General features: G+C 40.3%; 1 protein-coding gene and 1 long non-coding RNA gene across 27 annotated transcripts in view; one reads left to right on the top strand and one right to left on the bottom strand.

The window, feature by feature from the left end:
• Window positions 1–24,366, top strand: part of prom1a (prominin 1a) — a 68,746-nt gene that overhangs the window by 8,376 nt on the left and 36,004 nt on the right. For 24 of the 26 annotated variants that reach the window (XM_029441371.1, XM_029441366.1, XM_029441365.1 and 21 more), the window contains exons 2-4: window positions 15,466–15,524; window positions 16,047–16,073; window positions 20,453–20,658. In XM_029441371.1, coding sequence (XP_029297231.1) covers window positions 15,466–15,524; window positions 16,047–16,073; window positions 20,453–20,658 — 292 coding nt within the window. The remainder of the gene's footprint in view (window positions 1–15,465; window positions 15,525–16,046; window positions 16,074–20,452; window positions 20,659–24,366) is intronic. The other 2 variants (XM_029441370.1, XM_029441374.1) reach the window with 1 other exon arrangement.
• LOC115014488 (uncharacterized) overlaps window positions 1–24,366 on the bottom strand; it is a 55,299-nt gene that overhangs the window by 10,185 nt on the left and 20,748 nt on the right. The window contains exon 4 of the long non-coding RNA XR_003832916.1: window positions 4,298–4,378. This is a non-coding gene — a long non-coding RNA (uncharacterized LOC115014488). The remainder of the gene's footprint in view (window positions 1–4,297; window positions 4,379–24,366) is intronic.

Below are 24,366 nucleotides of genomic sequence, written 5' to 3'. Positions count from 1 at the left end.
CTCATAGTGAAACTTGAGATAAGATGGTGATTCAAACCTCTGACTTATTGTATCCTAATTTGAAATGAGTAAATCTCATGTTTGACTTATTATGTCATCATTCGAACTCTCCACAAGTTTCTTTCTTTTGTTCCTTTTCATGGCTCCAAATGATGTTTTACCATCGTTTTAGTTGTTTTCCTGCGGTCTCTCTTTTCCCCTCTGTCTGTTTATTTGACTCATGAAGCCCAATTTAATCAGTTAGTCCATCAGCAGATAATCATCAACAGCTATTTTGAAAGAATTCCAGCTTCGCAAATGTGACAATTGGATCCTTTTCTTTGTTTTATATCATTGTGAATTTAATATGTTTTGTATTTTAGTGTGGTGCTAACAGAAAATGGAATATGATGTCCTCGGGCTCGAGGAAAATTGGGCTATTTTTCACTATTTCTGACATATAGTTATATTTTATTATATTGTCAAAACACTTAAAATAACTTGATCAGATGAATAGAGAAAATAATCATTATTTGCAGCCACATCGCTGTTCATTGACCTTTTCATGCGTCAAACACTAGCATGTTCATCTCTGTTTAAATAAACCTTTTGTGATGGACGAACATAATCTTTTACATTTCTGCAATATTGTGTTTTAGAATGAATGTGACATTAATGTGCATTGAGGCTGCTCGATGTTAAAGGAGAGAAATGTGTTTTTTTATTTCCACTCAAGGTCTTCTAGCAGGTTAAAGGTACAAACTGCTAAATGCTCTCCTCACACACCGGCTTCTTTTACATCTAAGCTGCCGCTGCCCCAGCTTTGTTGGAGAAGATCACTCTGCATAATCAGAACACAAAAAAGAAACATTTAATTCCTTGCCTGCAGCTCCAGTCCTGTGAAAAGATATCAAAATAGCCTTTAGCTTCATGTTGTTACTCCTGAAATGGATCCACAAATCTGGGATTAGTCTTTCTGAAGGCTCAGCCAGCGAGACGAGGAGGCCAGTTGTAAATAAAATGCTTCAATGCTGATTATTCAGTCATTTAAATATGTGACAAATCCACAAACACACATTTCAAACAACTAACAATTCCAGGACCACCTGATGACACACTATCATTTCCTAAAATGGGCACTATGTCACCAAATTGAAATGACACATGCATGTGCTTAAAGAAATGTATTTAGTGGAGGAGACAGCTAAAAAAAAAAATGCATCTGCTAAACAGCTGATGCAAAAAGCTCAGTGGAAAGTTAAGATGGTGGACAGTTTAATCCTCTCCAGCAACCAGCAGCTCCAAAATGAAAATGTTTCCCTCACCTTCAACTAATGAAAGACTTAAAAAAACAAACATCTTTAAACAAATTAAAGATCGAGGAGAAGGAGACAAGCAGGGGTTTTTTTACCTGACACACTTCACAGTAAAAGGCCATTCACTGTGTTATTGAGTCTCAGTGCTGAAGTGTGTTTTGCAGTATAAAAGGGGAAGAAGCCGATCAATAGACTGAACAAGCTGCTCCTGGAGTCTGAGAGGAAAGTGACGCACCTCATTTAGACAGCCTGCTTCACCAGGGGCAGGCATATCAGCAGACTAAGTGAGGGGAGATAAGAGCTATGGCATTAAGATTGTTGAAAGTTTGAGACATTTCAAGGTAATATTATAATGTCACCATTAGCTTAAGCTCCCAGCTATCTGACAGAGCAGGTGAGAAATGTGGCAAAGCCAGACGCAGTGAAAGCACAGGTAGAAACGAAAATCAAAAGATCACTGGAGCCAGAAAGGCTGCGAAGAGATGAGCTTATTTAAAAGAGGAAAGGAAAAAGAAATAAATAGAGGGAGTGTGTTGGAGTAAGAGCTGACACTTCCCCGGGTGCTGCTAAAGCCGTGTCTCATTCAGGGACGTCATATTTGGGTCAGGCCTGGGTAGCCAAGCAGGAGAGGCGAGGCAAAGCGAGCGGTTCAGTCCTGCTGAATGGATGGCAAGCCATGCATTCTCTGTCCCCTTGTTCCGCTTCATTGGTGGGTGCAGTGGTGCCCGGTGCTACAAGTCGACACTGGGGAAATGCTAAGTTGTAATTGCAGATGTGTGTGGCGGTAAGGGGTCAACCTGCCAACGCCGGAGATGACTACTCCAAACGGCCTTGCTCTTCCAACGTGCCGTTTAGCCTCGATGCCACTCGTCACACCTTTTCACAAGATGCTTGTAGCCTTCACTCAGCGGTGCAGAGACAGTTCCCCTGAGTGGGATGTGTCACAGGAACAAGGCTGTGTCACTTTTTGGGCCTGTAATGTAGCGCTGAATGACTAGCGGTGTGTCAAGTGCAGCATTAAGTTTATTCCACACCAGCCGTGGTTGACCACATACATAAGGACGAGCATTGGTAGGATTTTATCAATACCAGTTCTGCTTTTTAGTACAGATACTTCTCCGTGCTCTCGAGCTGCGACGATGAGTTTATCTGCAGAAGAAGTAATCTGCAACTATTTGAGGTTTTTGTTTTGTTGTATATTAAATTAAACTGAATATATTTGGGTTTTTTAATTGACAAAACAAAACATTTAAAGACATTTTTCACTATCTTCTGACATTTTACAGACCAAGCGATTAATAACCGCAGATTCATCGATAATGAAAATAAGCCCTCGTGTACTCGTTCAGCACTGATACTCCTCCTTAATTTAATGGGATCAAAACCTAACACTAGGTGCAGCAGTACTCAATGTGCCCTTAATTCATTTATCTTAACTTGACCTACTGTTAATTGTTGTTTACTGGGAGGGAGAGTGAACGAGTGTGCAGGATCAGGACCAGTGACTGGCTGCCTACATGTGGCTGGAACATGAAAGACAAGAAGGCTTCTCTGTTTTATGCACGATGCAAGTATGTCTGATAACGTCGTGGCTAAAATGAGCATGAATGGGGTTTTTTGTTCGGTCCTCTGAGGAAGTTCTGCCACAGACAATTTAATAGCACGTCTCCTTTTCTCATGTTACCTGTCGGATGGTAGATTTCCGATTGTCTCCTCGGATTGGTCTGCAGGTCACTGTTCCTGTCCGTCATTGTCACCTTTGCAGCCTGGCTTCAGCCTTGATTATCTGATGGTAATCCGGGACGTCGTTTACCTGGGTCAGACTGCAGAGCCAATCCTCTTGGCTGTCTGTCCAGCAGTCAACATGACCAGACTGCTTGGCCTTTTGTCCTTGGCCTTTCATAACTTCTCATAACGCCTATAAAAGTAGAAAGTTTGTAGCCAGAAGATCACGATTTAAAAATAAATGTTTTAAGAATTGTGAGAATGTTTGGTTCAAACGTTATGGCTTCAAAAAAGCTTTGATTTTCTGGATTTCTGACTTCTTTAAAAGTACTAGACATTGAGCAGCTCACATCAAAATAAAATGAACTCACCAAACTGCACAGAAATATGTCTGCATTGATTTGTCTCAATCATTCAGGAAGTACTTCAATACACACTGAATTAGTTTTGAGTTTCTAAAGAATCCAGCCAAACTGTTCATTCCATGCGGCTCATACTGTTGTAAGAAAGTCGAGGGCTCAGTGTGATGTGAATGTTAGATTGTCGGTTTCATAAAAGCTTCAAATAATTGTTTAATGCAGCCCCCCTAAATTTCAACATCCTAAACCTGTGGTGTGACGGGGTTTCTGACGCGGTTTGTTGGTCCGACAAGCACTTTGTTTGAAACATATTGAGATCCTAATGCAACCTTATATGTGACATTTGAAGAGCAGCAGAACTGCAACTTATGCCGGGTTCATAAACTCTTCGTGTGGGAGCTGTGACTTGGCCGAGAGACATGACAGACTACACGACCAGTCAAAGCTTTGCTGTCTTTCCACGCATGATGTCATGAAGGGGGGATAGGGACCGACATCCAGGAACAAGAATGTAAACAAACAATAGCGATGTGATTGATGCGGCCTTGTGTTCAGAGAAGCATAAAAAATGTCCTCTGTTTCACAGTTCCACCAAAGCACCAACAACAACTTTATCTTTCACATAATTCTTCTTCTGCCTCGCCATGTTTATAGTTGAAGAGCGCTCTGAGCTCTAGCATGCTCCTCTTTCTGTCGGGAAGTCGTTCCCGATCCGAGCAGACACCCTAAGACGGCGGGGTCAGACTATAATCAGGCTGATATTGTGTAGTCTGAACCAGGCTTAGGATGCCTATTGGTTCATTTAATGCAGCCCATGGAATAACTTAAGCATAGCGCTGAGCTCTTAGAGATAAAGATACACTATGGTAGGTTATGTCAAGATGCATACTGTAGCATAGAACAGAGGAAGCAATTTACCTTGAAAACCAGGATGTCTCAATGTTCAAGATGTAAAAGATTGTCCAATCATTGTCAAATCAGCACCGAGTCGCCTGAAGCCTAAAACAGAACAGAAAAATGTCAATGTAGATACAATTTTACCTCCATAAATTGAACAGATTAAGCTTTTTACGGAACTGTTAGACAACCATCTGCAGAATACTAATCATCTCATTGGCGGCTGAGAAATACACCGTATGACACACAGTAAACTATACTGTATGCATCTCTGCAGGCATTTTAGTGTACTTTATGTTTATCATTCACAGCCCGGGTAAACAGGATTCATATTACCATTTCTCCAAGTCAGTGGACAAGAATACAGATTGAAGTCCCTGTGCAATATAACAATCTTTAATAGTGTCTGTTGTCATGTCATCCAGATTTATTTTTATCTGTGTGTTTGTGTCTACATCTCCCTCTGTCATGCATTTCTACCCATCAATGTGACTTCCACTTGAGGGGAGGCTGTCAAGTTTATTAACATACTAAATGTGCAGACTGGATTGTATTGACTGTGCAACAACATGCATGTATTGGTGCATGTAAGCAGATGAGGCATGTTGATGTTTTTCTATGTGCGTGTCTTACTCATGTGCTCATCTGGCTCCTGTGTGGAAACAGAGTTAAGTGGAGTGTGGGTCTCCAGCTGTATATGTAGCCAAGAGACTCAGCTGTTTGCAAAGGTCTCATCATACTCCCACATAAATACATTTACTGTATTTATGCAGATGGAAAATGAGTCTTCTTTGATATATTAACATAAATATCTAACAAAAGGCTGAGAATAAAACCACAGAGATATTATTTTTTAATTGAAATGTGAGGAATAACTCTCTCATGGCAGGTTAAGACCAACTAATACCTTTTCTTATTAGTTACACTGTCATGGATCCCAGAAGGAGGAGGCACACGCTCCCTCGCAACCTCTCAATTCAGTTTAATCCTGCAATGTCACTGGCGGGAGCATTGTTACCAAGTCATTAACGTAAAAGATTAGCAGTTTTAAATGAAATACCTTTCCACTTTGTAAGTGTGTGTGTGTGTGTGTGTGTGTGTGTGTGTGTGTGTGTGTGTGTGTGTGTGTGTGTGTGTGTGTGTGTGCGTGCGTACTTCTCTCTGTTGGTTTTGTAAAGCTGAGCCTGATTCTCTCTCCATAGTTACAGATTCTATGGTAACAGAGTGTTTACTTTGTGCGGAGGTGTTTTTACACCACGCTCATGAGAAGTCAGCTCTGATACGAACAGTCAGGGGGGAGACACACACACACACACACACACCTGTTGTCCTTTATCAGAAACCTTTCAGTTAAATGTCAAGTCACTAACATGGGCACTGGAGGACATTTACCAAAACAGGATCTGATGCGACCACAAATTAAGTGGAGGAAAACCCACAAAAGAGTTCAGTAAAGGGGTAACGATTCTCCACACGTGGTTCAGACCTCGATTTCTGAACCACGGTTCGGTTCATAACTGCGTCTTTTTTGTGTTTGTGTGAAAAATGAATCTTGGTTTTATCAAATCAACTTCATCAATAAATGAACTAAATAAAGAGGGCCAGTCTACACAACATCCGTTCGTAAATGTACAAATTAAACTGCAATCTCAGGTTATAAGCAGCTTGAGAGCCTCATATGGATCACCAGCTATGAGCCATAGATTACCTAAATGTAATGTTTCCACTACATCATTAATACATATCATAAATATGCTTTTTAACAATTATCTACACCTGCACTTGGTTTTTGACCCCTTAAAATCAAGCAACGTCTACTTGAGATATGTTTCATAAGTCAAAGGGTTGTGAGCAAACACAAAGCAAAACAATCCCTTACTTTACACAAATATACATTTGTGTTTTCATATCCTGTTAATCTTGTCACTTCCTCTCAGATTTATCTGGAAGTGGGAGGCAGCGTGCGCCTGTAGGATGTGGTACTTTGATTTAGGCGACAATCACACAGCTCACTTTTTAAAATCAAGCTGCTCTCGTCAGTAATTTAACGAGTACACATCTCACCCGGACTACCTTGTACCGTGTGATTTGGATACAATGCATTTTGGGCGAAGTACGAGGGATACGTCTTCAAAGTATGTTAACGTGACATGTGATGCACATGATATAACAGATGTTAAGATATGATGTCGTATAATAAACCTTCAACTGGGCCAGATGGTTTCAGATTCACTACCGAACAGCTTCAATAAAATAGAAATAACTCAAAAAGAGACTTCAGAGTTCGATATGATGGGTTTACTGTAGATCAAACACTTTACAAGGAGTTGATCTGCAGAGCAACTGAAATACAACATGAAAATCATCAGTTATATACAATTTCTAACTCCCTCCCAGAATCATTTATCTGGTATCATCCTGTTCCACGCCTTCCTTCATATGATGGTTCCTCACCCTGCTATCTCCTCCCTATTCCTGCTCCTGCTCTTGTCTAATAACGTCACAGAAATACATAACTAACTTGATCATTCACATATTGATAATACCACTCTGCTCACTTGATTTGCTCTCTAGGCTTTTCTAGTAAACACAAAAAAGAAATCCAACTTTATCAATAAAGTAACTAAATAAGAAGAAATGTCCCTCGCATGCTTTTAGCTCCTTCCGTTACAAGACATCGACATCTCGATAAAAGCCTCGTGTCTGATCACAGCCTGAGGCCCGACGACACCTCCAGGGAGGTGTAAAAAGGCATCCTGGGTACCAAAACGACTCAACAGCTAAACATATTGGCATGATACAGTTTTTAAAGTGGAAGAAGTTTCATCAGACCTTCATCTTGGTTGCTGAGCTGTAACTGCTGTAGTGATTTTGTACCGTTTAACAGTGTAGGTGGTACTTCGCTTGGTTTCCTTCACCAATCAAACCAGTGTTGCTAGCAAGACCTGCCTGACCTTTAGTGTTAAATATACTAGGAAAAGTATGCTTTGCTATAGGCACAATGAATACAGTGTTAGTGTCAGTCAGCAACAACACATATGTTAACCCTAACATCATTGACTCGGGGGCAGCCAGCTGTAAACACAACATTTAAGTTCATATAGTGAACTAGGTAGCAAATAGTTGCCTACATACAGAGCCAACAGATGTGGAGCAACATAATAATTTAGGGTTGTTTTTCTGTCTACCTAATGAATGTAAATTCAATATTCAGTCTCCTTCCACAAACTCCTGAGGGAAATATTTGGCTTTTTAGTTGCTATATGTTCCACTATGTTCACCGGCTAGTCCCTGACTTTGTCTGTCTGCTGACAATATTTTCTTTTTCCTGCTGCATCTGGAAACGCAGCTAATGACAGCGGTGAGACTGAACCAAAACAGTAACGTTGCAGGATGTAAAACCAAAACCATGAGTCGAAAGACACTAAAACGCTCCGTAGAGCTTAGGGAGGCAGGGGATAACTGATCACTTGTAGTCATATGATCCATTGTTTTATAAAACATATTGATTATAGCAGCTTTAAATCAAATGTATTATATGATAAACTCAAATAAATAATTTAAATCACGGCACCAACCAAAGCTTTGGTTTGCTGCTAAAGCGACGGAGAAGCCAAGCAGAGTCCCCTGTCTGCATGAGTGTTACAACTCCTGCCGCATTTAATTCTTAACATAAAGCTCTCGCCTGCTTGTGCGTGTGCGTCCTTGGATAACTTTGTGAGGGAGAATCCACATAGTTGGCAACAGCATCTCTCTGTTCAGGAAAAATCCCCAACTGGCTGTCTGCTTTGTTGCCCGTACGCCTTACAAGCAGAGCGCGGCTGAATGAAGTTTTGTGGTGTGGAAGTGTATCTCATGGCCAGGCTTACTTACTTACTTACTTATTTATTTTTATAATAAGCCTGTTAGCAACGGGTGTTGTCACAGACAACTGCCGGGGCTTAGTAAGGGGAATATTAGAGTTTTGTTGATTCGGCTGGTGGCTTTTAGAGCAAGTTGATTGGAATTTTTTTCCCCTTCTTCTTCCTGAGCAGTTTGAGCCACACTGCTGTCTGTAAATACTGCACAGCCAGTTAGAACATCATGAACATCATAGTTTCCACCAAACTACTTCCACCTATGCATCTATTTACATATCTATACACAGATCCACCTCTCTGTCCTTCCACTTCTCTCTCTGCTTTGTTCAATCCTGGTAGTAACCTGCATCTTTTGTGATCTGATCACAACTGGACAGCTCGTAGCACAGGTGTGAAAGCTCCCAACACGCCTATTCAGCTGACGTCCTCTGCAGAGGCAGACGTAAGAGCTCAGGCGCTAGCTTTGTCCATGACGTTAGCTCTGTGTATTTTGGCCGTTTCTGTATTTTTAAATATTGCCATTTTCAAAGTATTTCTCAAGTCACAGGAAACCAGCAACACACCAAGAGTGAATCCTGTGTGTTGGTTGTTATTATCATACTGTCGGTTATGTCTCGGCGTGTTTGTTCCGGTGCTTTGCAGATATGACCCCCGCCTGCTCTTATCTCCAGCTTTCTGGAGCTCTGTGCGCCGCAGTTGCCTGGCGAAGACAACCAACACAACAACAACAAAAACAACTTTTCATTATGTATGTTAAATATGCAAACAGAAATGATTTATGTGTTTATTTACATATCGAGCGGGGAATAGATCCCATCACAAGTGGTCACTTACGACGCAAATGAAGACGCATGTTAATGTTCGATCTGACCAGAGCCTTGGAGTCATGGGGAGGCATAAAGGAAGAGTGTGAACACTTTCTCTCTTCTGTTTTTCTTTGTCCATCTGTCTCAGTCTGTTCCAGATCTTCTTTTTTACCCCTTCAGCAGTCTTTCCTTCTGTCTCTTCCTTCTTTTACATTTCAGCTGTTTAAGCTCATGTTCTTATGCAAGCAACTTAAAATAACTGAGGATGTAAAATAAGCTTCAATTCTGACACCAGCAGCATTAACAGTGTCTAGTAGTAAGTAGTGCTCGTCTGCAAGTCACATCAGCATGTCTTTGACTTTCTTTCTGTCTCTTCTGTCAACATTTGCTGCCCTCCCATTCCAGTGTCTTCTATACACCTGGTGGATGTTTTAAATATAGCACGTACTGAAAAGCAAATTGCATCAGTGTCAAAGTCTCATTACTGTCGACATGAAGTGGAACAGAGGATGCGTTTGTCGTTATGATGACTGGCAGTAAGGTTCAGACTTAGCTTCAGTACAAATATATTTTCTTGTCAGTTCTATAGTGGGAAAGCACTTTGTGCACCCTTTAACACTCATCACTTGTCTCACCCCCCAGCAGGAAGCTTCATTGTCAGTTGGACCCGTTTTGTGAGAAAAGGGCTTTAATCTCCCACATGGACAAGGTTATTAGCTTTTCATAGCCGGTATGTTACATGATATTCCTGAATAGTTTATGCAGTTTGATCCTCAGCGCAGCCTTTACAAAGGTCAGTCATCTCAACAGCTCTGCTTCAATAACAACCACAGGATGTCCTAACACAGAGCGTCTCATAACAGGCAGATCCCTGTTCCCAGCCCACTCTGCAAAAACGACTGTCATGAGAAAGAACCCTGACTGCTGAGTTGTAAGAGAATTCAATTTAAATAATTCAAAGATTCAAAAACAAACATCACTGAAAAACAAACATCGCTACTGCTGCATTTCACTGCATTGTACAGCACGACTCGACCTCGATCTTTTTTGGTTTTCCATTAGCAAAAGCTTTCAGGTAGTACCTGGGACTTTTTTTGGTACCACCTCGGTCGAGGTTCCAAGCGAGCTGAGCTGACACTAAAAGGTTAAGTTGAAACACTGCAGACCACTGATTGGTCAGAGAATCGACAGTTGCGTGACATGGGATGCCCTGAACAAACCCACAAGTTTGTATTACATCGACCCAGATGTAAAAAAATGGCAGCCCACAAAACTATGCCGTACAATTGGCGAAAGAAAAACTGTTTGGTTCCCGATGAAAGGATTGAGCGAGTGGCGAGGTGTAGATCTGACATACGAACCATCATGCAGTGGAAACACAACATACTTGACCTCACACCAGCTATACTACTGCAGATGTACAAGAAATATGTTCTTTCTTTAGTGTAAATCTATCCTTCCACATGGAAATTATTATTATATTATTAGTATATATATATTATTTTTATAGAAAGCATTATTAGAGGAAATATCAGTGATGATTTTCTTTTTATAACACAAATAAATGTGATATTTATATAATTTTGGTTGTATGGCTGAGTGTGTCATATAAACAGAGCTATACTATAAAGCGTCTCTCCATGGATTAGTCTGCTGTGGTGTAGTTCACCTGATCAATCTTCATGCACATGTGGAGAAGTGATTGGATTTCAGCTGTTGTAAAAATGTAAGCAGATTCATGCATAGCTGCTGTTTCCTATTTGTCTTAAGGAACCGACTGTGGTGTCGATGGTAGTGACGCTAAATGCTATCGTTCTAAATCCTTATAGACAATCAATGCTTAGATAGACACGTGTGTTTATTGTACTCCGTCACTAAAGGCGTAGGCTTGAACACTTCTATCAAATCATTTAATCCATGGCACTAATCGCCTTTTTCTCCATGGACACCCAGAGGGGCTGCTGGGGGGATTACCAGTCACACATGGCATTGTTTGTTGTGTATTTTTATTCAACAAATTGAATACAAGGTTATGGTAAAGTATACAGTAACTATGGATGTTGCATTGTATTTCAGTTGTTAGTGATTTTTGAAGGGCTGCAAATAACGATTGCTTTCATTACCGTTTAATCAGGAGAATAAAAATGCACATTAATCAGTTAATCGTCTCGAAAACGCCAGGAAATAGTGAAAACCGCCGTGTAACTGTAAATCCTGGTTTCGATTCTGGTCTTGGGACATTTGTTGCATACCACTCCCCTCTCTCGCCACCTTTATACACTGTCCTCAGGGGAAAAGTGTCCAATCAGCCTTTAAACATACAGTGATAGTTACTTGAAAGGGGATGTATAGTGTTGTCCTTCAAGGTGAACAAGGTGTTTGTAAGAACTGAGATGAAAGCAGTAGGACTGGTAGAGGGAAAGTATAACAGTTCAAGAAGTTTCTATTGAAGTTTTGGTTATCTTTGCCAAAGTGAAAACTGGTTATCATGATAGCAGTTTATAGGATATGTTTTCTACCATTTCTAGAATGTACTCTCGTATATCTCTGCAGAACAGAGAGCTCACAAGCTAATCAAAACCAGTACAAGCAGTGGCTATGATGTAGTGTTCAAATAAAAAAAGATACATGCCTTTGCTTTGAATTGATTTGAACTGGCAAATTCAAATTGATGCTGTTGGTTTGCAGGTGTCAGTCCTCTTCCATGTCAGCTGTATTCGCATAATTTACAGGAAAATAAATACATATTTTATGAGTACAAAGAAAAGGATTTTGTTACCTGGCAGACAGCAGGAAAGTCAAGCATAAAACAATCAATTAGGGACAATGTGCAGTCTGGGCTGATCATATCAAGGGATTTTTGTGATGCGTTTTTAGTCGGGGTGAACACAGACGGTAAATTAAGGTAAAGATTTCAGAGAAATCCTTTCAAATGCTAAGATAAGGTTACATGGAGTGGAATCTGATTTGTTTGGACTCCCTGCTGTCAAAATCACACAGGATCACAGAAGACTCGATAAACATGCTGGCTGAGTTCATTTTCTATTTACAACCGGGCATGACAAACCAACCCAATTTTAAAACAATGCTACAAAGCTAAATATTCAACTGTAGTTTGAACCAAAAAAAGAAACAGATTGCAGTTAATGAAGCCACCTTGGTGGGAATAAAGTTCTGGTGGAGGAAAGCTACGGTACCCTGGGAAACCCCACTGTTCATGGCCATTAAAATAGCTCCTTCCTCCGCTATTCTAAAACCGAGCAGCCAAACTAAGAGAGAACGGTTGGATTCCTCTGAGCCGGCGACTCCCTTCTAGTGAAACTGATGAAAAATTCATCTTGCCAGGTTCTGTTTTATCTTGAGCTCCCTGCAAAGCTTCATTAAATCTGCTGTAAAACCTCTACCTCGATTTGGTTGAGAGCGGAGAAGCTACTGGAGCTGTGCATTTACATTTACATTCATCTGCATAAACATTTTCAATACTGTACATTTTGCTGAGAGAGCTTTTTCCAATGCACAGAGAACAAGTGGAGACCTCTGAAACTTACATGGTGTCAACATGACAACATGTTAGTTTAGAGAGGGGTTAAAGGCCGAAGCATCCTGACAATTACATTTAATGTGCTTTTAAAGTACGAGTGCCAGCAGAGAGCGTGGAAGGAGAGAGTTAACGTGGGTGGAAAACTAGCAGCAAGTGAGCTTTTCGTTGATGGAGAGGGATTAGACGCCTCTCACAAGAATCGGAGGTTGGATTCAATCCAGCCCTCTCTCTCTGCTGCTTTCTCTTTTTTCTCCTCTCTTATTCCTCTGTCTTTGATCTTTCTCTGTCCTTTCTTTCTCTTTCCTCTCTCTTATATCTCTCCATCCTCCACTGCTTCTTTTATTCCTCATGCTTCCAGCAGTGACAAGTTCATTCATGCATTTTTACGACTCGGGTGTTCTGGTCGTAGAAACATTTCTCACAAGGCACAACGCGCCGCCTTCAGTTAAACCTGTTGATTTTCTTTTTACGTTTGTTTCTTTAGTAATGTCAGAGCAGAATCTGCTATTCATTCATTCTTGGTCCTCTCACACACACACACACACACGCCTTCTCTTTTCTCACACGCTCGACTCCAGTCGTTCTGGGTTTGCAGCAGTGCCTCCTATCAATAGGGCAATTTGGTAAATGTAAAACTAATTTGCATTGATGAACATGTTTCGTAGAAGACATGCTGCAGCCGGGATAACGCTTTGGTTGCCATCTAGCACTTATTTGAATTTCGGGAAAGGTTAGGTCTTGATTAAATACTGTAGATTCAAAGCTGACTTTGTGAAAGGGAGGACATGCAAACCCCAGAGTCCAAAGCCAAAGTCACATGCTTTGTATGCCCAGACATCCACTCTAACCGGCTCCTAATGACTTTTCACTGTTGTATACGAACACCACACGAGCTCCTGCATTACAAAACCTCACCAATGAAAAGGTAATAAATTAATACAATCCAGGTGGCAATTACCTTGCATCCGAGGCGTAATCTAATACAGCTAGATATAAATTAGAGCAGAAACGATCAGCCGATTTATCGACGATTACAAAATGAATGTGCAACAATTGCGAAAATCAATAGTTTAAGATATTTTTCAAGCAAAAGGGCAAAATATTCATAAGTTACAGCTTCTCCAATGTGAGGGTGTGTTGTTTTTCTTTGTCTTCTATGATAGGAAACAGATTATTTATTTGGTCATTATTGCTGCTATTCCACCACTAAAATAATCAGCTGTTGCAATATGCATTTAATTCAGAAGACAGGGTTCAGGCTCAGCGGGTCTTTTGAATTGGCACCAGAATTTGTAATTTGCTATTGCTCCGTTTCTCTGTGCTTCAATCCTCCTCTTTTGAACCAAAAGCTCTCGCTTTCTGTGAGGTCAGCACAAATTTAAAGCAGCATTTCTCATATTTTGACATGTTACTGCAATGTTTAGGCCTGAAGGCTTACTGTGCGGTAGTAGAGATTCTGTTTACCATCGTACAGTTTGTATCCAGTGGGGACAGACGAAATTTAAAAAACACCTTCACAACAAGGTCAGGGGCTTCTTTGAAACACACACACACACACACACACACACACACACACACACACACACACACACACACACGATAGCTGGGCTCGGCTCACTGTATCATTTTATATCTCAATCTCGAAACGCACAATAGAGGCTGGCGACATCCATCCTGGGGGGAAGGAACTACCCTAGAAGAAGCAACCAGCACAAGCCTGTGATTGTACCATGCAGGTCAAGTGTGAGGAAATCTGATTGAGGAATAAAACGCCCTCTCGGTCAAATAATCCTGCGTTAATAAAAGTTTAAATAAAGGCAATTAGACATGACTGCTTTAAAAGATAAGCTGCTCTTTTCCTAAACAGCCATGATAAGTAGGTGAAGTATAAGCCTGGAGCGCTTTCTTATTAATACAAATATCATGCTTTGTATAATAGGCAGGGATCACCAGTCTGTACTGTGATGAATTAAAACAATTATTGTCAACAGTTTATCTGAAGGATATGTTCTTCCTTCAGAAAAAAGAAACCCTGCATTGCAGAGGGAGAAGAAAAGAAGCCCTTGTAGTTTTTGCATCTTATTGCCTCTGAGAAGACTTGCCGTCTCTGTCATCATTATATGATGAGTCACAGCCGGCGCTGCTTCAGGTGTAGATATAAAAGAGAATGGAGACGTAGAATATTTGGGTTGCTTCTCCATCATTTCCATTTTTTAAGTGGATTGAATGTATTTGAAATATTATTTGCAACAATAGAAGCATTGTATTGAAAGACCCTCTCCTTTCTGAACAACTACTCAGTGTTTCCCCGACAATGCCCCTGCCTAACAGACCCCCCCCCCCCCCTGGTCATGACTATCTGAAACAGTCACATAACTAAAAGGACTTTTACATCCAGAATCCCAGTTTCCCCGAAATAGAGATTCACTGAGAGTGGACGTCAACAAGACAATCAGGATCCTAACATGTCAGGCCAGAAATAAATAAAATAAGAGTTCCTCATCCTGTCAGACTCGCCCCGCTCTAAACCCAGAGGGAAGAGATCGGGAGGAAGGGACACAGCAGCGTCAGAGTTTGGCTCTCGATTTACTGACATCATCGTGTCAAAAGTGACAACTTGCTGCTTCAGCTTGACACCAATAATTTAACTATTGTCTGCACTCTCCTGCTGTTGGCAGAGGAAACTTTCCATTCCAAGCCCAAGCTGAAAATTACCGTTAATTGGGTTGTAAAATTAGATCTCAAACTTTAGGTACACATACATAAAGGATTTAGAGTTAATCAGACAAATAACACTGAGGTAGCTGCCATTTACCAGAGAAAAATATTTTCCATTTTCAAGCTACTATTCTGCAAAACCGATTGATTTTAGTGAATCCCTGGCGTTTCTTTGCGAGTAGATAATAAAATGCAGTTATGGTCGCAAATCGAAAAAACTGCAGCAAATCTTTTCATGCGTTTGTTTTATCTGTGTTGTTGCAGATCTTCTTGTCAAGCTGGCTAAGGACAAGTTTGGAGCAATTCAGACGGAATACCAAAAGGTAACCTTGTGTGTATGTGTGTGTTTTAAAATTGTTGTTTTGCTATGCCTGTTTCTTTGCTTTATGTTTTTCTGATTGGATGCAGCAATGATATAAATTACAGAAGAAATGTTCCTCTGAGATTCTCTGTAGTCTCAGGTTTTAATTGCTTTTACAACCCAAAGCAAAGCCATCTTTGTACTGAAATACCAGAAAAATGGTAATTCTGACAACCTGTGAATTTAGAGAGCGATACATCGTTAGTTTTTATATGGAACAACTTTAATAGTCCCTAAGATCAAAACATTTTCTCTATACAATCCTCTCAATTATGGGAGAATGTACCGTCTCTGTGTTACAATATGCAACGATGTGGATATGCATGGCAGTTTTCAATCCTTTGATTTCTCTTTTGTGTTGTTGTTTTTTCATCCATATGTTTTTTTGTTTTGTGGCTTTGCTCTTTCTTTGATGCTGCGTTGCCTTTGTCTTCTGCATGCCCTCTTCATCTGATCTGCTCTGATCTGATCTGGCCTCCCTCAGCCAGAGAACATAGTGCTGACCCTTCAGGTAAAGACTGCACACTGGACTTATAGAGCAACCCATCCCCTGTTCCATCATGCTCCACTGTCTTGAGTCACCTGGGTTGCACAATTACAGCTAAAATGATAAACTTTATGTTACCCTTTGTTATTGAAATATAACTCAATCTTTTTCAACATCTTTATCATTTGAATATTTGTGAATAGTTGTGCAGCCCTACGACTCTCACCCAGCCATCCTATCCACCTTGCAAACACCAAGTTAGCTTTACCAAAACTGTAGCTCCTGTCTCAAGTCCTTTAGATCTTTTCAGCAACAATGCTGACTGGATCACAAAGGAAGAGTTTTAGTGCTCTGGAATTAAATGGATACATATTACAATCCATATGTAAAAATTATTTTTACACCAATGTCATCGCCCTGGCTCTCCTACGTTATGGTAAATGTGAAATAGAACCCTTTGTTTACCTACTTGGCTGCTGAGGACTTGTGGTCCTGTTAGAAATCTTGCATGTAACAAGAGCCAGCACATTCCCGTCAAAGCCAAATCAAACCGAAGGGAAAAATACTGATATGGGTTTTGCAATTTATACTTAAAACTTAATATGAGTTAATGTTATTATTACATCAACTGGATTCCCTTGAGGATGGAAGAGCCTTATGATAAAGCAGTGATGTTGAATACATGAATACCTGTGAAGAAACAGAAATGTTCAGACAGAATAGCTTTAAAACCGCTGGTCAGCCTTCTCATTTGCTTTCCAGCAGTATTTGCTCTGATATCCACCCAAACAGCAGGGATGACACACACACACACACACACACACACACACACACACGCGCACGCACGCACGCACGCACGCACGAGCTTTACTCAAAAAATAACCAAAACAAACCTGTGTATATTCCATTGCCTCCTCACAGGCAATAAGAAGATAATCTGTTTTCTGCCCCCCCTGAAATGTGTGATTTACAATAACAATACGTAAAAACACACTCAACCAAACCAATGTTTACAAATTGCAGAATTTTCTTTGCTTCAATGAGGACAAATCCATTTCTCTTTTTTGCATAAGATGGTCCAATACACTCTTAGGTTAAGAACACATATCTACACTGTTACTTTGTTACTTTGATTCTGCAGAGGAGCTTTTTAAATAAATTACATTCATGGCTGCTTTATCAAAGACTGTATTTCAAGTCAAAACTGACACCAGAGGACAAAAAAGGATGAACTCCGTCTCATGACGAATATCCCAAAAGTCCAATCCAAAGTCAATTATACAGGAACTGCTGCCTTGACTACAGCATATAATTTTCCTGATTGTAGAAGGTTAGTTAATCAGTAAAATGCCTTGGTGTAATCTTGGTTTAAATGGAAGCCTCCTAACAGTGGATTTAAATAGTCCAGCTGTAATCAAAGGCTTGCTGATGTTTGTTGCAGTCTTCACTTTTGCTACTTTGAAAAAATCATATATTTATCATCATTCTCTTGCAATCAGATCCAATTTATCAAGCAACAGGATCCGAGCCACAACGATGAATCAAAACAGGAAGCTCTAAAAACACAGAATACCATGACGTTAATTGATTCACAGTGGCTTCTGTAACTCAGGCATTTAGCTTACAGTCAGGAAGCAGTTTAGGGTAACAGCATCTTGCTGGAGGACACTTCAGCAGGCCTTGTGGCTGCTGCTTTGATTTAAATCTGATTAAAGTTACAGAATTGCCTGTCCTCACCACTCAGACATGATGCCACCTCATCATCCGGTTTGTTCTTATTGGAAGGTCACCTTCTGCTTTTGGGCACTTGCCAAGACAAAGCTATAGTCCAAAAATAGTCAGAGCTGCGAGCCTTTGAAGAGTGGTGCAGGAAAAAATAAATAAAATGTGACCTTTTTTTTTGTGAAGATTCACCCGATAACAAGCGGAGCCCAGAAGCAGAATGACAATGCAAGCATTCATATCTGCAAAATGTCCTCAACTACTGGGTTGACATTGGTGCTTTTAGATGTCAGACCACACATACAAACACACATACCCACTGTCTATTTTCCATCTTACTTTGCCTCTACAAATATCTCTGGTTCCCTCTTATTTTCTGTTTCCACTCACCCTGAAATCAGAAAGGGTATGACTGACAGTCTTCCTGCATCTAGTAAACGATGTCTTTGACACAGCCAGGAGCCTCACTCAGCCAAACAAAAGCTTTTAGAGTTTGGATTATGCCAACCGCCTGAGTATTCCGAGTTTGCACAGAGATTTTACGAATGAATCAGAGAAGAATACTCGTCTCTGACGAGTTCAGGAGCCATTTATTTTCACACCGCATGTTTAAAAAGCAAAAAGCCGCAGGTCCCTGGAGAAGGCAGGGTCATTGACTTATGAAGGCGATTAAGATTAGTGTGAATCAGCCGGGAGAGCAGTTCGTCCATTCAGGAGCGCTGATAGCAGCCCTGCTTTGATCCTTTCATAACGAGAAGCTATTCAAACATCATTGTGACAAGTTACATGCAGTGTGGGAATTGCCAATCCCCTATTCAATTTTGCCAATTTCCAAAGCTGTGCTGAGTGTGTATGAGATAGGAGATTAAGCAGGAGCACTGTGGTACATGACAAGAGGAGGTGGAAGCTCAACTGAGAACCTGCCAACAGCAGCAATTTAACTCTCTCAATATATCATGGGGAATTTGTAAGAAATCATGTTGTGTCACTTTGAATATTTCTAATATTCAATCAAATTCGAGGATTATTGAGACTTTGTGATGGTGAGGCTCAGTCCATGCATTTTAATCTCACTAGTCCTCAACACAATTAATAGCTCCCTCATCTCACTCGAGTCCTACAAACTGTTTAACCCAAATAACTGCCTCATAACAATCTAACTATTCACTGCAGATACTGTAGGTCTGCATTTCACAAGTGCACGTGGAATTGTATGACATTATTTTACAGGTGAAAACTGCACATCTTGAAAAAAACACAACATTTCTATTTTGTTAAAGGTACACTCAGTTCATCAGATACACCTAAAACTAATACAACAGTCACAAGATACATTCTCCTTTCATAAAGGTAATATGTTTTAGGGATGAGTTCATTCAACTTTATAGTCATTTTGGAGGCTACAGTTTATGAAGAATTGTATTGTGTTATATTTAGGAGTGTTTCTAATACTTGTTCTCGTCTTATTGATGTAAATGGGATGGACTTATTCTTATAACCTCCATGAAGGTAGGATCCAGGGCTGTTATATCAGACTGCATTAGTTTTATCTGGGTGTACTAAATGAACTCTCACTTTATAAAAAGGCCCATGTAACTTTCAGGTGTAAGAAATGGAGGTTTTCACCCAACAATATGTCACTAAAATCTGAAATCTGAAAAGAGCTCATTTCACCTGTGTTTCGCAAATGACCTAATATCCTGAGCTGGTGATACATTGGAACCGTTTGAGGGATGATGCACCTCATGTTTTGCAGAACTGACACTTGCTGAAATAAATGATTAAAAGAGGATAAATTCCACTCAAAAAGGTGTAATTAGTTCACCCAATGGGCACTTGTGTTACCTTGTTTCAAGAAAGATCTGGATTTTATTACTCAATTCAAGTTTAAAGTACTTCAGCACAGCCGTGCACTAACTGCCTTGTAGTTGATTCCTATTGAAGCAGGTCTTTCATCAGAAATGCTGTCTTTCCCTTTCATTAGAGTGGGAAAACTGCATCAGAGCTATGTGGATGGCTCTGACTCCTTTTAATATTTTCCCATCATCCTTCATGTGTCGCTATCCTAAAAATAAATAAATAAATAAATAAACTTTTAGCTTCCTGTAACTTTCAATCAGCTTGCACTGTAATATGTGAGAAACGTATTGTGGTACCACAGATTTTAAACAAAGAGAGTCTTGGCATTTATGTTGTGTAATAATTCAGGAGTCGATCATTGAATTGGTTTATAGTATTTAAGATGTATTACAAAAGGATTCTCCAGAAGTGAATAGTTTTACGTAATGTTTATCCATAAATCTCTGTTGGACAAAGAGTAGAGAAAGAATTTCCACCGGTGGGATCCTACCAGATATTTTTAGATTTGTTGCTCATTTTTATCCTTGTGTGTGTCCTCCCTTTTTCTCCCTTACGCCGTTATTAATCTTTCTTCTCTCCCCCCCCCCCCCCCCCCCCCAACTCATCTGCTCACCTCACCTCTCCTGATCCAATTGTGTTTTCGCTCAACAATCCCCATCCCATTTTCCCTTCTTGTTATTTCATCTCCCTTTTTCTCTTCCCACCTGATCCCCCCCCCTTTTCTCTCTTTATCTCATTTCCATGTTCACCTTCTTTCTCCATTATATCCTTTAATAAATTGTCCCTTATTCTTCATCTCATTCCTCCCCTGCTGACCCCAGGCCATCTACTACGAGATAGGCTTCCTAGTTTGTGCAGCAGTCGGCCTGCTGTTCACTGTTCTGGTGCCGATAGTCGGCCTCTTCTTCTGCATGTGCCGCTGCTGTGACAACTGTGGTGGCGAGATGCACCAACGCCAGAGGAAGAACGCAGACTGCCGGCGTGGCCTGCTGGGAACACTGCTCTTCTCCACCTCACTGGTCATCACGTGAGTATGACACATGCATACACACACAGACATGTATTTTCCGGTGCAAACAGCGTGTGCACACTTGTATATGCATGCACACATACACTGGAAATAAAAGCAAGCTAAACCGCTGTCATTTATAGTGCTCATGCACACATTCATGCAAAAACACACTGTACACAAATACACCTCTGGTCATCTTGTGGGTCCGTTTCACACACAAACACACACGGTCATCAGTTTTCCCCATCCCCCATGCTGTTTGCTATATATAGTAAATTCCTACTGTAGATACTGTGTGGCAGCAGCCTTCAAACTTATGTTCATTCTGCACTGGTCATTATAATCTGCAGAGGATTGATGCTGAAAGCCTCATTAGCCGTGGTGGGAATTCTTCATTCATGTCAACGCAAGCTAAAATACTAATAAATTGTGATAAACAAACAATACTCAAATCCACAACATACCTTAGAATCTGATCACAATTATTTTTAATGACTAAGTATCATATGTTTCAAATGGTTGTCAAGTCTACACCTTAGTATTCCCATTGGCTTTCTTGTATAATAATTATAGTGTGTACTGCATTCCTTCAGGGTTTATTATATTAATGCTCCAGCTGTCATTTCCCCATTTAACGTGCACATTTTAAGCATTGGGAAGATGATTTTATCCGGTGGGAAGTGCAGTAAATCTAGAACTAGAATTATTCTTACATTGCCAATATTTTAAACGGTAGTAACTGTGATTAATTGTTGTAATTTAGGAATTTTCAGCCTGGTGTGGTTCACCATTTATACACATTTTATACATGAAAGCAGGCAGCCGCAGGCCAGCAGGAAAGTCATGTCTTTTAATTTTTTCACCAGCATTTGACCTTCAGTTTTTTTGGGTAAATGTTCTTAATATTTGAGAGTCAACATCCTGGCAAAGGAGAAATAGAAGCAAAGTTGCAGAATATGGAAAATGAAGGAAAAATCAGCCATTTCCGATCATATCAAAATCCAAGTCATCAGCTGCTATAAAGCAACTAAAGACTTGCTTGACAGTTTTTGGCTCGTGGATACAGAGAATTTTTTTTTTTTTTATAGATGAAAACAGGCAGCTTTAGGCAATGTTAAGTCATAATAATGCTGAACTTTCACATTCTCTATTAAAACCATATCTTTATGCAGACGACTTTTTGTAGAATATTTCTCTATTTTTGTTACTACGCCTCCACTGCTGTGTTTTCTTAAGCTAAAAAGACAGTTACTTCAGAAGATCCTGACTTGATTTGTCTAACTCAGACTGCTGAAGCTTCATCTTAACTTCAGATGAACTCTGAATTACATCTTTGCACAGAACGAGGACTCTGGATTTTGTACTCCATCACTTACATTGAAAGAAAAGGATCTCCTAATAGCCAGTATGAACTGGAGGAATGATAACAGCAAGCAAAACCTGTTTCAGTGTTCATATGTGCACCTTACTATTGTTTATATACAGGGTTGAAAGTGAGTGATGAGATTCCGGGTCAAATTGAACATGATGATGGAAAAGTATGAAGGAGTGGGCTGAAAATGTTTGAAAGTAAAGCTATAAGTTTACTCTGTGCTTTTTCTATATGAGCCCATTATATCATCTGGCTGTCACTGAAACGCATCTCTCAGAAAATAGACCACGGGAAACTCAATCCACTCTCCACTGTGTTTTATAGTCTCCGCAGTGGAAGAGGTAGTACCCGCTGGGGATGTAGCCACAGTACAAAGGCTTGGGAGAGCTGCGTTTGCCTCTTGTGTTAGGACTGAAGGGATCCAGGAGTGTACTTAGTTTGATGTTCTTTGACTTTTTGTCTTCCTTGGAACGAAGCCCAGCTATTAGAAATTCCAAGGCAATATCCTAGAAGCCCAGACGCAGGAGTCTGAGAGCATCCTCAGAGCTCTTATTAAATCTCCCCAGCTACCAGGCAGAGAAACTGCAGAGGCTCTAATGAAGCAATTACAGGCAGGAGGAGAGGGATGAGTACCGAGCCCAGGCCCAGACTACCTTTTACAGCCACTGGAACGCTGACAGCGAGGCGCAGAGGAGTGACAGGGCTGATATTGATTTTCCAAGAAGTGTTAAAATCGGATTAAGGGGTAAAAGACACCCAGGTAAAGGTGAGGACAATAAAGTGGCTGATGATGAGAAGGAGAGTAAATATGCCAAAACTAAATGATTCTTACCAGACCTGGACACTTTGTGGTAGAAGTGGAGGACATACAGTACAGCTGTCACTCTGCATGTTCAACCATGAGTGACTTGTTTTTACATTATTCTGGCAACATATGGTAAGCAGTAACTGTTGTGGTGTTTCTGCTCTGCACTTCCAGGACATGAATTTTCATGGATTTTTCTGTTGATTACATTTTAGTTTCTGTATGAGGGACAATTTTGTTTTCTGTTTGCTTCTCGTGCTAACTCGTCAGTTCCTCGAAACACAATAAAATGTAACACTTTAACTTAATTCTTCATCTTTTTTTTTTTACAGACTTATTGTATAATGACTAGTTAGATCTCAAAGTACAGATCTTGTGAAGGACTGGAACTTCAGAATTTAACATGATGGCAGTAAATACATTTGCTTATCCCAGTGACAAAGTGGGCTGCACTCATAGTTAAATAACAAGCATCTCAAATAAAAATGGGCATTAATGGGATTTATGCAAGTATTGATAATAAAAACAATAATACTGACTTCAACTTGTTTCCTTGACACCCTATGAAGCCCTATTATCTAATATTCCAAGTACATGACCACCACTGATAACAGTCAGCTGGTTTTAACCACAATAGCAGTACTTAAAAAAGTGGGTTTGTGATTTGGCATTGAGGTTGATTACTACTTTTGGGAATCATGTAGTATTAGATAACAATTACATTACAGGTCGCTCTTATCCAGAGCGACTTACAGTGAACTAACTACAGGGACAGTCTCCCTGGAGCAACTCAGGGTTAAGTACTTTGCCCTAACCCTAACCCGTACCACCAGACTATCATCACCCAAGTACCAACCAATTACTCTATGCAGTTGAGAGAAGTCCATTGCAGAGGCATTAAAGCATTTCTTAAGGTAATTATACCTGAAGGGACCTCGATAGATTCAGTACAATAGCTTAGAATTCTTTAAATGGGGTTTATGTGACGGAATCAGAGCACGAGATGAGAAGAAAAAACACTCTTGCATCACTCTTTACTCTGAAGGTGGCAGGGTCAAATCCCAGAGGAGCTGCCAAAAAGCCGGGGTTTAAAACGTGAATGAGTAATGTTCACTGGGTTAGAGTAGCTGTAGGGATTTCATTCACACGGACGCCAGTCATGCTGGAAATGCACACACTTCTTCTCAACTGCTCTGGCTACAAATGTGCTGTTTTATTAACACAGACGGGCTTGTTGTCAGTGTGTGATCAAATCTAGCAAACACACAGCAGACGTGAAGTTCAGGGCAGAGTTATGGAGAAAATGAGGCTCGGCTTTGTCGGAATAAATCTGATGTGAAGATTTTGTAGATTCAATCAGTACATTTACAAAAACACTAATAATTTCATCAGAACCAGATTAGGGGAATACTAATTAGTGCAGCTGTCTTAACATCAAATCAGGTGAATGAATCTTAATATCTACATAAATACAAACTGATTACAAGACATGCATCAATTGTAAATCCTCAAACGACTGTGCCGTGTAATTACATTAGAGCTATGA

The sequence above is a fragment of the Cottoperca gobio genome, chromosome 10 (genome assembly GCF_900634415.1).
Source record: "Cottoperca gobio chromosome 10, fCotGob3.1, whole genome shotgun sequence".
Classification (NCBI taxonomy): domain Eukaryota; kingdom Metazoa; phylum Chordata; class Actinopteri; order Perciformes; family Bovichtidae; genus Cottoperca; species Cottoperca gobio.
Note: the sequence above shows the minus strand (reverse complement) of the source record. Positions and strands in the feature narration are given on the sequence as shown.